The sequence below is a fragment of the Pleurodeles waltl genome, chromosome 11 (genome assembly GCF_031143425.1).
Source record: "Pleurodeles waltl isolate 20211129_DDA chromosome 11, aPleWal1.hap1.20221129, whole genome shotgun sequence".
Classification (NCBI taxonomy): domain Eukaryota; kingdom Metazoa; phylum Chordata; class Amphibia; order Caudata; family Salamandridae; genus Pleurodeles; species Pleurodeles waltl.
In genome coordinates, this window is record NC_090450.1 from 205,078,308 (window position 1) to 205,094,764 (window position 16,457).

The 16,457-nt window shown below is 42.9% G+C and overlaps 1 protein-coding gene across 13 annotated transcripts in view; it reads right to left on the reverse strand.

Moving 5' to 3' along the window:
- TRIP12 (thyroid hormone receptor interactor 12) overlaps positions 1 to 16,457 on the reverse strand; it is a 1,145,873-nt gene that overhangs the window by 374,714 nt on the left and 754,702 nt on the right. For all 13 annotated transcript variants that reach the window (XM_069213427.1, XM_069213421.1, XM_069213434.1 and 10 more), the window contains one exon: positions 13,482 to 13,623. In XM_069213427.1, the coding sequence (XP_069069528.1) occupies positions 13,482 to 13,623 (142 nt within the window). The remainder of the gene's footprint in view (positions 1 to 13,481; positions 13,624 to 16,457) is intronic.

Genomic DNA, 16,457 nt, shown 5'->3' on the forward strand with positions numbered 1-16,457 from the left:
CGACAGGCCTCACAGGATTCTTCGCTGTGCTCGGGTGACAGGCACAGGTTACAGACCGAGTGTAGGTCCGTATAAGGATATTTGTTGTGGCATTCGGGGCAGAATCGAAACGGGGTCCGTTCCATCGGCGTTGTTCTCCACGCGGTCGGGCCGACTAGGCCCCGACGGGGTGCCGAAATCTACCCCGAAGGGCACGGAAGCGCTTCGATGTTCAACGCGTCGTCCTATGTGTCTATCTCGAACCGGATCGCAACGATACCGTCGAAGATCTTCCGGTTTCAGCTATCTTTCCGTTCCGAAACTCGGAGCGACAGGAACACATCCGAACCCGATGGCGGAAAGAAAACAATCGAAGATGGAGTCGACGCCCATGCGCAATGAGCACAGAAGGAGGAGTCACTCGGTCCCGTGACTCGAAAACACTTCTTCGAAGAAAAACAACTTGTAACACTCCGACCCAACACCAGATGGCGAGCTCATGCATACCATGTGTATCTACAGCGACAGATGCCATCGAACATCTTAATTTCATTATTATGAATCAATACAGTTTCATCCATGTTGATCATTATTACTCTGATATCAATGAGTGTGAACATATATCCAGAACTCAAGAGTGGCTTTAAATCTTCATTCGCTTTCTCACAAAGTAAGTGCAGACTGGCTGTTACGTTGCTACTGGGAACTTCACTGTACATTCATATTTTTAAATAAATGCACGCATGCAGTTCGGGTTGGCATAAAAATTAGATGTAAATCATTTCACCCACTGTTTAGATCAGCTACTCAGCTCCTCATCGTGAAAGAAACTAGCTGTGACAAAAACATGTTTGCCCTTTGAGACTCACATATTCTGTACTTTTTTCTTTCATCAATCCCTTTGGCCCTTGTTCTAGCTAAACCACAGTTAACACATTGAAGATTCTCTGCTTTCTGATCGGTTGTTGGAGGTGGACGAGGGGTAGTCATTGATCTTTTAACTGGATTGGCATTGGGTTTGGTTGTTGCTGCTTTCTCAGAAGACTCAGATTCTTGTGATTCACTGGTTTCTGCTATTTTCTGACAATTTGTTTTTCAGGCTTTTTTCCATTGTATACAACTTGTAGCACTTGTTACAATGACACAATATTTAATCCTCTTCACCCATCAGTTTCAATCTTTTGTGAACGTTGCCTTGCCATATTTCTGCAGTGTAGGAAGCTGGCTCTGTATATACTATCTCAAAGTGAGAGATAGTGTGCACAGAGTCCAAGGGTTCCCCTTAGAGGTTGATAGTGGCAAAATTAGATAATACTAATGCTCTATTTTGTAGTAGTGTGGTCGAGCAGTAGGCTTATCGGAGGTTAGTGTTAAGCATCTGTTGTACACACACAGGCAATAAATGAGAACACACTCAACGACTTAACTCCAGGCCAATAGGTTTTTATATAGAAACATATTCTTTCTTACTTTGTTTTAGAACCACAAGATTCAGAATTCAAGTAAGTACATAAATTGTAAGGTACTTGGCAGAGGTAAATATGGAACTTTGAATTAAAACAGTAATGTACACAGTGTTGGCAAAAATGGCAAATAGCTTTTTTAAAAGCGGACACTGCAAAAATCAACAGTTCCTGCGGGAGTTAAGTAATGGTTAGTTTCTCAGGTAAGTAAAGCACTTACAAGTTCAGCCTCCTGGGCAGAGGCAGCCCACCGTTGGGGGTTCAAGGCAACCCCAAACACCCAGCACCAGCAACACAGGGCCAGTCAGGTGCAGAGGTCAAAGTAGGGCCCAAATAGCATAGGCGCCTAGAGAGACCAGGGGTGCTCCGGTTCCAGTCTGTTGGCAGGTAAGAAACTGCGTCCACGGGGAGCAGACCAGTAGGGTTTTGTAGAGCACTTGGGGGGGGGGGGGGGGGGGAGTTCACAAAAAAAATACACCATCAGCGGCACAGGGGCAGCCAGGTGCAGTGTGCGAAGTAGGTGTCGGGATTCAGATAGGAATCAATGGAGAGACCCGGGGGGGTCACTCTGGCGATGCAGGCATGGCACAAGGGGGGCTGCTTGGGCCAGCCACCGACTGAGCAAGGAGGGGGGCCGCCTACTGGTCACTCCTGCATCGGTAGTTGGTTTCTCTTGGACCTGGGGGCTGCAAGTGCAGGGCTTCTCCCAGTGGTCGGGTTCTTTGTTCCCGGGCAGTCGCGGTCAGGCAGAGCCTCTGGATCCTCTCTGCAGGAGTCGTTGTGGGGGTGCTGTGCAGGGAGGTCGTCTCAGGGTGTCAACGTCGTGGGAGTCGCCTGGGGATCCTCTCTGCGGTGTTGGTTCTTCTGGGCACGAGCCTGGGCGTTGGGTGCAGAATGTGGGGACTCACATTTCCGGAGTGAGGCTGGAGTCTCTTTAAAGATGGTTTCTTGGTTGCTTTTTGGACAGAGCAGCTGTCCACTGGAGTTTCTTGGTCCTTTGGGTGCAGGTCAGACCTCCGAGTCCTTAGAGGTCGCTGGTCCCGCTGTATGGGTCGCTGTGCAGGTTCTGAGTCTGGAGACAGGCCGGTAGGGCTGGGGCCAAGTCAGTTGTCGTCTCCATCTCTGCGGGGCTTTCAGGTCAGCAGTCCTTCTTGTTTCAGGTCATCAGGAATCTTGTTTCCTCGGTTCAGGTTCGCCCCTAAATACTCAATTTAGGGGGGTGTTTAGGTCTGGGGGCAGGAAGCAATGGCTACTGTCCTGGAGGATGACTACACCGTCTATGCGTCTCCTCACTGAGGGGAGGGGGGCACATCCCTAATCCTATTGGGGTGGAATACTCCAAAACAAGATGGTGGATTTCCTAAGGCAGGGGGTCACCTCAGCTCAGGACACCTTAGGGGCTGTCCTGGCTGGAGGGTGGTGACTCCTTGATTCCTCTATCTCCTCCGGATTTGCCACCAAAAGTGGGGGCTGTGTCCGTGGGGTTGGCATCTCCACTAGCTGGAGTGCCCTGGGGCACTGTAACACCAGGCTTTAGCCTATGAGGCTCATCGCCATGGTTTACAGTTCCTGCAGGGGGAGGTGTGAAGCACCTCCATCCAGTACAGGCTTTGTTCCTGGCCACAGAGTGGCACTCACCCCATGTGGCCAGAAACCCATCTGGATGTGGCAGGCGGCCAGAAACTAGTCAGCCTAACACTAGTAGCTGGAATGGTATACAGGCAGCACACTTTCAATCATAACTAGCATCGACAAAAGGCAAAAAGGTTGGGGGTAACCATGCCATGAGAGGCATTTTCCTACATGCAGCATCTAGAACTCTCTTCCTTCCAGCAGCAGTTGATGTTAGCTTTTCTTTTGGATTAGTTTGACATATAACACATTTTTCTTTGTTGAAAGAGTCCTCAGATTTTGTAGTTAGCAAAAGTCAGTCAGGAGGTAAAGATCCTCTCCTACCATCTGCTTCGCTCATGTTTACTGATTTTAGTAAATGGAAAACCTGAAAAAAAACTAGTATGTTTAAATCAATTACCAATATAATGGATAAAACACATTTTAGAGGCGCCATTTTTAAAAATGGCGGCAAGATTGCTCTGAGGAGTTATTTTCTGGCTCTATAATACTACTTAACCCCCAAAACCTATGTTTTCACACCAAAATGAAGTATATAGGTCTCATGGTTCATGAAATATTACATCAGTCTAAACCATTGGTCATTTTTAAAAATGTCATCCAGAAAAGAAAAAAAAGAAATATCCCTGATTAGCAATGTCCACGCAAGCTAAATTACTTCTCTAATGATACATAACACACATCAAAAATAAAAAACCATCAACAATATTATATATATGGAAAATGTCACTTACCCAGTGTACATCTGTTCGTGGCATTAGTCGCTGCAGATTCACATGCTGTGCACATCCCGCCATCTGGTGTTGGGCTCGGAGTGTTACAAGTTGTTTTTCTTCGAAGAAGTCTTTTCGAGTCACGGGATCGAGGGACTCCTCCTCTTTCGGCTCCATTGCGCATGGGTGTCGACTCCATCTTAGATTGTTTTCCCCGCAGAGGGTGAGGTAGGAGTTGTGTACATAGTAATAGTGCCCATGCAATGGAGTAAGTATGTATGTACATAATGTGACTAAAAGTGATATTTACAGATTTACAAATGTACAAGTTTATTTTTTTGTCAACTTCGAACGGCTACAGGCTCTCGGTGAGGTGGGAGGGCGCATGTGAATCTGCAGCGTCCCATGCCACGAACAGATGTACACTGGGTAAGTGACATTTTCCGTTCGATGGCATGTGTAGCTGCAGATACACATGCTGTGCATAGACTAGTAAGCAGTTACCTCCCCAAAAGCAGTGGTTTAGCCTGTAAGGGTTGAAGTTGTTTGAAATAATGTTCTTAATACTGCTTGTCCTACTGTGGCTTGTTGTGTTGTTAACACATCCACGCAGTAATGCTTGGTAAATGTATGAGGCGTAGACCATGTGGCTGCCTTACAGATTTCAGTCATTGGTATGTTTCGTAGAAAAGCCATGGTGGCACCTTTCTTTCTAGTGGAGTGTGCCTTTGGTGTAATAGGCAGTTCTCTTTTTGCTTTTATATAACAAGTTTGAATACATTTACCTATCCATCTGGCAATGCCTTGTTTGGATATTGGATTCCCTGTATGAGGTTTTTGGAAAGCAACAAACAATTGTTTTGTTTTGCGAATTTGTTTGGTTCTATCAATGTAGTACATTAGTGCCCTTTTGATGTCTAATGTATGTAATGCTCTCTCAGCTACAGAATATGGTTCTGGAAAGAACACTGGGAGTTCCACTGTTTGATTTAAGTGGAACGGTGAAATGACTATAGGTAAGAATTTTGGATTTGTGCGTAGAACAACTTTATGTTTGTGTGTTTGTATAAAGGGTTCTTGTATGGTAAATGCTTGTATTTCACTTACTCTTCTGAGAGATGTGATAGCTATTAGAAAGGCTACTTTCCATGTTAAGTACTGTATCTCACATGAGTGCATGGGTTCAAATGGTGGACCCATGAGTCGTGTTAATACGATTTTGAGGTTCCACAATGGAACTGGTGGTGTTCTTGGTGGGATAATCCTTTTCAGACCCTCCATAAATGCTTTTATGACTGGGATTCTGAATAATGAAGTTGAGTGCGTAATTTGCAGATAAGCCGAAATTGCAGTTAGATGTATTTTAATGGATGAAAAAGCTAACCTGGACTTTTGTAAGTGTAGTAGGTAGCTTACGATGTTTTTAGCAGATGCGTGTAATGGTTGAATTTGATTATTATGGCAGTAATAAACAAATCTTTTCCACTTGTTTGCGTAGCAATGTCTTGTGGTTGGTTTCCTAGCTTGTTTTATGACCTCCATGCATTCTTGAGTAAGGTCTAGGTGTCCGAATCCTAAGATTTCAGGAGCCAAATTGCTAGATTGAGCGATGCTGGATTCGGGTGTCTGATCTGTTGTTCGTGTCGAGTTAACAGATCTGGTCTGTTTGGCAGTTTGATATGAGGCACTACTGACAGGTCTAGTAGTGTTGTGTACCAAGGTTGTCGTGCCCAAGTTGGTGCTATCAGTATGAGTTTGAGTTTGTTTTGACTCAATTTGTTTACTAGATATGGAAGGAGTGGGAGAGGGGGGGGAAAAGAGTATGCAAATATCCCTGACCAACTCATCCATAACGCATTGCCCTGAGAGTGAGCCTGTGGGTACCTGGATGCGAAGTTTTGGTATTTTGCGTTTTCTTTTGTTGCAAATAGGTCTATTTGCGGTGTTCCCCATCTTTGGAAGTAAGTTTTTAGTATTTGGGGATGAATTTCCCATTCGTGGATCTGTTGGTGATCCCGAGAGAGCTTGTCGGCTAACTGATTTTGAATTCCTGGTATGAACTGCGCTATTAGGCGAATGTGGTTGTGAATCGCCCAATGCCATATCTTTTGAGCTAAGAGACAAAATTGTGTCGAGTGTGTCCCTCCCTGTTTGTTCAGATAATACATTGTTGTCATGTTGTCTGTTTTGACAAGAATGTGTTTGTGGGTTATTAGTGGTTGAAATGCTTTCAACGCTAGAAATACTGCTAGTAGTTCTAAGAGATTTATATGAAGCTGTCTCTGCTGAGTGTCCCATTGTCCTTGGATGCGGTGTTGGTTGAGGTGTGCTCCCCACCCTACCATGGAAGCATCCGTTGTGATCACGTATTGAGGCACTGGGTCTTGGAAAGGCCACCCTTTGTTTAAATTTATAGTATTCCACCACTGAAGCGAGGTGTATGTTTGGCCGTCTATCAACACTAGATCTTGAAGTTGACCCTGTGCTTGTGACCATTGTGATGCGAGGCACTGCTGTAAGGGCCGCATGTTTAATCTTGCGTTTGGGACGATGGCTATGCATGAGGACATCATTACTAATTTTACCTGGAACCTTTGGTTTGGGTGCATGGCCTGTATTACGTTTTGGAATGCCTGTACCCTTTGTGGACTTGGAGTGGCAATCCCTTTTTTGTGTTGATTGTTGCTCCTAAGTACTGTTGTATTTGACACGGCTGTAGGTGTGATTTGTTGTAGTTGAGTGAGAACCCTAGCTTGTGAAGGGTTTCTATAACGTACTTTGTGTGTTGTGAACACCGTTCTTGCGTATTGGTTTTGATTAACCAATCGTCTAGATACGGGAACACATGTATTTGCTGCCTTCTGATATGGGCTGCCACTACGTCAAGGCATTTTGTAAAAACTCTTGGCGCTGTTGTTATTCCGAATGGCAACACTTTGAACTGGTAATGTACCCCTTGTATTACAAACCTTAAGTATTTTCTGTGGGAAGGATGTATAGGTATATGGAAATACGCATCCTTGAGGTCTAATGTTGTCATGTAGTCTTGTTTAAGGTTCTGAGATCTAAGATGGGTCTTAGAGTTTTGTCATTTTTGGGTATGAGAAAGTACAGGGAGTAAACACGCGTTAATTTCTGATGAATTGGTACTAGTTCTAGTGCATCTTTTTGCAACAGCGCTTGGACCTCCAGTTGTAATAGATCCATGTGTTGTTTGGACATGTGTGTTTTCGGTGGCACATTTGGAGGGAATTGTAGGAATTCTATGCAATAACCATGTTGGATAATGGCTAGGACCCACGTGCCTGTTATTTCCTCCCAGTTTTGGTAAAAATGTGTTAGTCTCGTGAAATACTTGTTTGGAGTGTTTCAACATTCCCGGTAACATAGGGAGACTCTGGTACTGACTATGTGTGGACGACAGAGTATTAAACAAAAAGTCATCTTCAATTGGTTCTGCGTGCAGGGTGACATTGTGAAATGCGGCTGCTCTGGACACCACCTGTGTGTAAGCAGTACTGTCCTCCGGTGGTGATGGTCTCGCTGGGTAGCAGTTGGGACTGTTATCTGATACAGGCGCATCATAAAGATCCCAAGTGTCAGGATCATCTTGGCTCATCGCAGTATGCGTTGGGGACTGAATCATTGGTGGAGTGGCCATTGGTGATGGTTGTGGTGAGCGATGTGGTGATGGTGGCGGAGTTACTTGTCTTGCCACCTTTGCTTGTGGCTGTTTGTCTTTCTCTTGGAAAGCAAGTTTCCTTTTCATTCAGATTGGAGGGAGAGTTCTTATTTTCCCTGTTTCTTTTTGAATGTGGAGCCTTCTCTGTGTGTATCTGGCTCCCCAGCTTCTAGCTCCTGCCCAAATTTTTGTCCTTGCATTTGTGAGGACAGTCCCTGCTCCTCAGTGTAGGAACTTGGTTTCGGCTCCAAAGTCGGATGTTTCGGTATCGAAACTTTTTCAACGGTCTTTTTTGGCTCCGAAAACACTTTTTTGGCTTTTGGTGTTCTGATATCTCGGTGCCGGTTTCTCGATGTCGAGATTGCTCTGACCCGGTGTCGAGCCTGTTCTGTGCCGGTATCTCGACCGGAGTCGGATGACTTCGACACCTGCGCGCCCTTTTTCGGTGCCGATGGCCGGTCACCTAATTTTCGGGTTAAGCCATGGCCTGTCGGTGGTGGCGTCCCCTGGGCTTTAATGTATTTTACTTGAGTTTTGGCCAGGGGTGTTTTACTCACGGTTTTCTGCGTCTGTTCGGTTTTGGCCTCGCCCGAATCCGCAATGGAGAAGGTTTCTTCTTCCTCCAAGTCTTGGTGTCCTGTCGGCGCCGATGCCATTTGAAGTCTTCTTGCTCTCCGGTCTCTTAGCGTTTTCCTCGACCGAAACGCTCGACAGGCCTCGCAGGTATCCTCTTCGTGTTCGGGAGACAAACACAAATTACAGACCAGATGCTGATCTGTGTAAGGATACTTTGTTGTGGCATTCGGGGCAGAAGCGGAATGGGGTCCGTTCCATTAGCCTTGAAGGCGCACGTGGTCGGGCCGACCGGCCCCGCCGGGGAATCGAAACCCCGAAGGGCCACCGGTGCTCTTCAAAATTCAGTGTCGATCTGCGTTAACTAACCAGATACCGAACACAAACAATACCGTCACATTTTCTGAGATTTAACTAACTTTCCGAACCGAAACACGGAGCGAAGAGGAACACGTCCGAATCCGATGGCGGAAAGAAAACAATCTAAGATGGAGTCGACACCCATGCGCAATGGAGCCGAAAGAGGAGGAGTCCCTCGATCTCGTGAGAAAAACAACTTGTAACACTTCGAGCCCAACACTAGATGGCGGGATGTGCACAGCATGTGTATCTGCAGCTACACATGCCTTCGAACATATACAGGGAGTGCAGAATTATTAGGCAAGTTGTATTTTTGAGGATTAATTTTATTATTGAACAACAACCATGTTCTCAATGAACCCAAAAAACTCATTAATATCAAAAGTGAATATTTTTGGAAGTAGTTTTTAGTTTGTTTTTAGTTTTAGCTATGTTAGGGGGATATCTGTGTGTGCAGGTGACTATCACTGTGCATAATTATTAGGCAACTTAACAAAAAAAAATATATACCCATTTCAATTATTTATCATTACCAGTGAAACCAATATAACATCTCAACATTCACAAATATACATTTCTGACATTCAAAAACAAAACAAAAAAAAAAATCAGTGACCAATATAGCCACCTTTCTTTGCAAGGACACTCAAAAGCCTGCCATCCATGGATTCTGTCAGTGTTTTGATCTGTTCACCATCAACATTGCGTGCAGCAACAACCACAGCCTCCCAGACACTGTTCAGAGAGGTGTACTGTTTTCCCTCCTTGTAAATCTCACATTTGATGATGGACCACAGGTTCTCAATGGGGTTCAGATCAGGTGAACAAGGAGGCCATGTCATTAGATTTCCTTCTTTTATACCCTTTCTTGCCAGCCACGCTGTGGAGTACTTGGACGCGTGTGATGGAGCATTGTCCTGCATGAAAATCATGTTTTTCTTGAAGGATGCAGACTTCTTCCTGTACCACTGCTTGAAGAAGGTGTCTTCCAGGAACTGGCAGTAGGACTGGGAGTTGAGCTTGACTCCATCCTCAACCCGAAAAGGCCCCACAAGCTCATCTTTGATGATACCAGCCCAAACCAGTACTCCACCTCCACCTTGCTGGCGTCTGAGTCGGACTGGAGCTCTCTGCCCTTTACCAATCCAGCCACGGGCCCATCCATCTGGCCCATCAAGACTCACTCTCATTTCATCAGTCCATAAAACCTTAGAAAAACAAGTCTTGAGATATTTCTTGGCCCAGTCTTGACGTTTCAGCTTGTGTGTCTTGTTCAGTGGTGGTCGTCTTTCAGCCTTTCTTACCTTGGCCATGTCTCTGAGTATTGCACACCTTGTGCTTTTGGGCACTCCAGTGATGTTGCAGCTCTGAAATATGGCCAAACTGGTGGCAAGTGGCATCGTGGCAGCTGCACGCTTGACTTTTCTCAGTTCATGGGCAGTTATTTTGCGCCTTGGTTTTTCCACACGCTTCTTGCGACCCTGTTGACTATTTTGAATGAAACGCTTGATTGTTCGATGATCACGCTTCAGAAGCTTTGCAATTTTAAGAGTGCTGCATCCCTCTGCAAGATATCTCACTATTTTTGACTTTTCGGAGCCTGTCAAGTCCTTCTTTTGACCCATTTTGCCAAAGGAAAGGAAGTTGCCTAATAATTATGCACACCTGATATAGGGTGTTGATGTCATTAGACCACACCCCTTCTCATTACAGAGATGCACATCACCTAATATGCTTAATTGGTAGTAGGCTTTCGAGCCTATACAGCTTGGAGTAAGACAACATGCATAAAGAGGATGATGTGGTCAAAATACTCATTTGCCTAATAATTCTGCACTCCCTGTATATATATATATATATATATATATATATATATATATATATATATATATATTTTTTTTTTTACAGAGGTATATCAGGGTACCCGGACTATATATTTAATCTCTGCTTGTGGAATATTTGCTTCAGTTATAGAAATGTTTTTGACGTTTTCTGTTATCCATTTAAAGAGTATTTGAAAAATGTGTCTAAGTTTATAGAAAAAAACAATCCCTCCTCTCCCTGCAAGGACAATAACCTCATAACCTCTGGGAATTAATTTGATATTACTACATCAAGGATCATTATGCTCTTCGCAAACCACAACCTGTTCCCGCCCCACTTATCCAGCCACACGTCTGAAAAGGAACAGAAAGTGGACTACGGAACAGAAAGGGGAACACTTCCAAGTTCCACTGAAGAGGACTCTACTAAGTAACTTTTTTTCTTCAAATTAATCCATTGGAATTTATGTTTGCAGATGAGAATTTTGAGAATCACAGGACACCTGGCCCATGGGTTTACGTGTGTTTGTCTTCTGCCTTACAGTAAGTCTCTTCAAATCTGTGGAAATGCAAGCACTAACATCTTGTTACCTCCCTTCCCTAACTGCTGGGTAAAACCTCAATCTCCATTTTTTTGTCCTTTGAACTTAACCAACTATCAAAACTGAACTGCAGATAAAGCATTAGCTTCCTTTCAGGCTTCTTTGGGAGTACAAGACTCTTTGGGGGGAGTTGTGAGGTTAAAACTACCTTTAGGTTTGAACCTTTTTTTTTTTATTTGAGCTTCTTGTTAGGGTTGATTCAGTCTGGAGTTGAAGGAACCAGTTACATGCCAGTAACAATGGTTTTGGAACGTATCTAGAGCAGAAGTCTCAAACCTTTGTAAGAAGCTCTCACTATTAAAATCTGTGAAAAAAGTCCAGAGCTACTGCAAAATTTATGGATTAGGCAAAAAAAAGATAGTCACTTAAACACTGCCCCTAATAAACAAACTCTGATGCATTAAGCACTCTCCAATAAACGCAGGGGGAAGATATATCAGGAAAAGATTATGGAGCTGTGTGGACGGCAAGAACCAGTGTTATGGTCCCTTTAATCTTTTTTGTGAATGATCTGCGAGAGGAGTTTCAATAATTTGGTGGTCATGGAATACACTACCGTCATTATGTGAGCTAGAACCTGAAAGACTGTCAATTTATGGCTAATTGCCCTAAATCGATTTGTGCTCTACAAGAAAACATACTACTACAGTCATCCCTATCACCATAAGTAAACCTCTGAGGCACATGTAGAACACAAATTAATACATGACAAGATTAATTTAGGAAGTTAAGTATCGGTAAAGAAAGAAAGAAAGAGGAATGGATGAAGGAAAAAAAGGTTGAGAAATAAGGAGAGAAAGAAAACTTGGAGGAAAGAGAAAGAAGAAATTATGAAAATTATGGAAATATGGAAAGGAAAGAAAAAAGGGCTAAAGGAAGAACAGAGGGACAGAAAAAAGGAAGGAATGGGAGGAGGAAGAAAAGATGGCATGGGAAGAAGGAATGTAGGGATGTAGGGAAAGAAATGAAGGAAGTCGAAAGAAAAGAAGGAAAGGTAAAAAGAAAGGAACAAAGTACTGAAAGAAAAGAAACAGAAGGAATTTAAAAAGAACAAAAAAGGAAATAATAGCAGTAATAAGAAGGAATACTATAAAGGAGTAAAGTAGAAAACAGAATAGAAGGAACAAAGCAAAGAAGAGGAAAAGGAAATGGAAAAAGTATAAGAGATAGAAGGGAACAAGGCTGAGATGGAAGGTAGGAGAGAAAGGCTTAAGAAAACGAGAGGGAAACAAAAAACAAAGAATGAGCCAGTGTGAGAACAAGCAAAAGCAAGGAAGTCCGAGACAGAAAGAAAAAACAGAAACAACGGGAAAGAATACACAGAAAGAACGGGAAAGAAAAAACAGAAAAATGTATAAACAAAGCATGAGGAAGAATGAAAGATAAGGAAAAAAGAAAACAGATAAAAAGGCTAGAAGAACGAAAGAAAAAAGCAAGAGAAAATTAAATGATAAAGAATTAAAGAAACAGAAGCAACAAGAGTGAAAGGAAGACAGAAAAAGAAAAGAAAGATAAAGAAGATTTAAATACATTGCAACACTTCAAATATTTCACTGCCTGAGGCTTTGAAGAAACAAATGCCATTGAGACTTATCACGCATGCCATAATTTGTATTGTGATATTTCTTAAAAAGTACTCTGAGGCATGTAATAATTGTTTATGTAAGGCAACAATCATAATGCCACTATATAGGATCTTCATTTTGGATTCTTTTACTCCAGAAGGGTGTTTGGAGGTGTTCTGGAAGGGCTCCACAGAACAGGAAAATAGTGACCAAATGAAAATATTCATGACACAATGAAGAATGGGCAAGCTCCAGTTCGACACTGGGGAGAAAGGTTTTATTACACAGGTTGTTGACAAGGTCAGAGAAAGTATGCCAGGGTAGTTTTTGAGATGCCACAACAACATTTAATAACATACAAATATTAGTCAAATTTTCTTCAAATTGCAATCAAAAGTATAGTTCCAAAGCCTGGTTTGCAACTTCTATTTTCAAGGAGTCCGTAAGCCAAAGATTGCTTTGCAATTTCATTATTTGACTCAAAACGTTTACTTTCAAGTTAAACAATTTTGCTATCTTGGACAAAGATGGATCTGACAGGAGAGTCTGAACTCTAGACCAAAAGGAAAAAGGTCCAACCAAGCAATACAAGTTACTTTTCAAAGGAAGAGGTTTAGTACGGCTTCAGAGGTGGATCATGGTGAACATCAGTCAGACCTCAAAGAATTGTCATCTTAAGTGGAGGAATCTGTTCCAGGAACATTCTACAGTCTTGCACGGAGACTGAAGTTAAAGAATTTACAGTGACTCCAATAAAGGGACTTTCAGATACATAAGAAAAAGCACATGTCGATATAAAAAAAATATACTAACTCAAGTTGACAAGTTACATTTCATGACATCCAGCGAATATTTAGTTGCATTACTGCAATCTGAAAATATTTGGTCATAAAACTGCTGATGCAAATATAATTATGGAATTTGAGTATATAAACACATGAACACAGTCAATAGTGTGCACTGCAGGTGCACTGATATGGAAGCAATATTTTTTTAATGAATTATAATTATTATGTATACATATCTGTGCAAGATAATTTCACATTCATACTAAAGTAATAACAAAAAGATATTAATCTGAATCCTAACCTGAAGGTTGAGCTGTTCAGTTGCAGCACAAAGTCTTTGTAGAACATTTAGTGCAGGATTGCTTCCATCCATGTTCTCCGAATTAAAATAGCGTTCCACAAATTTATGCGCCTGCTCCTTTACCCAGCCTCTAATTTTTTCACTACAGAAGGATGCAAATTATCAGTGATAAGTAAATCCAAGACGTAAAAAAAAAAACGAAGAACACTTGTTGTAATGTAAGGTGGATTTGTACAGATCTACTCGTCACCCATTAGGGTATCCAAGCGCTTCTCTTCACATTTAAATAAGACAGATTGTCAACTAAGGTAGCCTAAATAGTAAGTGTTTTTGTATCTTGAATGTTTTGGTGTTACATGCATAGAGGGAAAAGTATTCAATATCGGACAATTAATGTACAATTTCAGCTGATCACTTCTAACGGTTTCTACATCATATTTGTAAAGAGCAAGTTACTTACCTTCGGTAGCGCATTTTCTGGTAGAGACTATATAAATGCAGATTCCTTACTTTAGAATATCCCACTCAACGCGCCAGACTAGATCGGAAATTCCTGAGCAGTACCACTGTGCGCTGGTAGATGCAACCCAGGGCTCCACATCAGATGTGATGTGCGCAATGCCTATAAATGCACATAAGCCCACTGACATCTGTTTAATTCCGTGCCCACAAATGCAGAGCCACATCAGAATGATTGTGACAAGTGTCCTGAAGCTAAAGAGGATCTTCCAGAGGAAGGAGAACAGTTGTATATGCTGAGGGACACCAGGCTACCAGAAGAACATCAATAACCATGCAAGGAAGATCAAACACGCTCAACTGACACCACTCAATCTCCAAACAGGAAGATGCAATGTGTGCAAGTTGGGATGCAGGACACAACTCTCCTGCTGTGCCAGGAGACCATGCTGAAGGGGCAGCCTGACTGTAGGACAGATTCTTACGCCCAGTAGCTAGGGATTCCATACTCTCCATGCCCAGTCTTGAGCCTCTAGGATGACTTGGGCTCGGTTGGTCCTGATCATTTTAAGGACTCCAGGCAAGAGTGGTATCAGGAGAAAGGGATAGAGTCCTGAATTCTACTCCAGGCAAAACACGTCTCCGAGCGAGAGCCACTTTGGAATAATTCAACATACAACAATGCTGACATTGTGAGCTATGGGCTGTGGTAAATAGATTGAGCCAAGGCTCTCCACAGGCACAGAAGATTCCTTGCACCACCTCCAGGTGTAGACACCATTCGTGACTGACTGCAGAGTCCCTCTGCTGTGGAGTAGAGAGATCCCACCAGGTTTTCCTTTTGCCGCGTTAAAAACTTGCTGGTTACAACTATTGACATGTGTGTTACCGTCCCCCGTAACGTTGTGTTTACATGATGATGACACAAAAAATTTTTCACTTGCTGTAGCGGGGCACTTTTGGTTTCATGTATCTTTCGTTTTCTCTGCAATATGGTTTAGATACTACGCAGTAGTTTTTTGTATATTTTATCCCCTCGTCATACGATGCGGCATGCCAAGTATTAGTTTGACGGGTGTATATTCATACAGTTTTGGACGTGGTCCCATGTCATTTATTTTCTACATCCCAAACCCTGGCCATACATATTTACCATGCAGTCTATGCTAACTTAGAGTTGTTTTGGTTGGTTTCGTACACACGATTGCCCGACCGGTTTCGTTCACTTTGCAGATGGTGCTTTTATGAGATTCCCACCTCTCTATTCACCGCTGTTTTTAATTAACCTCGGGCTGTGAATCGCCGTCAATCTCTTTGTCGTTACATTTTTGCTTCCCCCTTAGGCTTATCAGGGCCAGTAAATTACTTCTATTATTTGGACGTCATTGGCCACCTCCGAGGCCAAATCCATGCCCACCCGGAAAGGAACTCCTTTTCTCAATACCTACTTTTGTTCATCTTTTCATATCTAAGGTACTTGATTTACCGTATGTTTTGACCTTATAAACATCTTCACATTACATGGCTCACCTGGGTATTTATAATTGTTCATTCACTTTTTAGTGTCTTTTTCACATATGGGCTGTTTGCTGGACTTGTCACTTGCTTTTTGTTACACTAGTGCATACTCAATATACTGCATTAGGCTGCTCTATCTTGAGTGTGTTTGCACTTGCTCTTGGTTTCACACACTGCACATTATTCTTGTATTCTTTTCTTTTTCACGCACTGTGCGCATCCCGTTACTTTTGTATATATTATTATTTTTGTATATATACTCACAGAAGTTTTTTATGCTGGTTATGTAGTCACACCTGGGTCTATGTTTTAATTTCTAGCTTTAACAGTTCGTGTTTGCATATCTCTAACTAGTCATTGTCCTAATGTACCAATATGTACATACTGTCCATCTATTCCACAGCCTTGATAAAGTCTAGGAGACGAAACACGTGTCGCCTGCTGGCTGTATTTTGGATTGATTGTGACGCATGGGGTCTTTGACCTGAAAATTGACCACACCCATTCATCGGTTAATAAATGTCTAGTTTCATCCGAATTTTGGACTTCGACTCTGACTGAACGACCACTTGGATCAACCACACAGAACTGTTTTTGGTGTGCCCTGGCCTTTTTGCATATCTCCCACCAGGTGCTGTACGACTAGAAAGATGTCCTGATGATTCATTCTTGTCCAAAGGCACAGGAGTCTCTTGGCATAAAGGCAATGATCCCACCCCACCCTACCACATGACAGTAGTGTTGTCAGAACGCTTTTCAGAGGGCCTTGGACCACTATGGGGCTACTGGGTCCAGCTGTGTTGATTGAGGCCTTTTACTCTTGATGTCCCAGGGCCCACCCTACTATGGATCCTGAGCAACTGGGTTAAGTACCTCTTGTAAGTCTCAGTGGTGGCTATGGACGAGCAATCAAAAACTCCTTCAGGGAGATACAGGTTAGTGAACACTACTCACATCTCAAAGTGCATGCAGCAAGGTCAATATATCAATGTCCTCTTA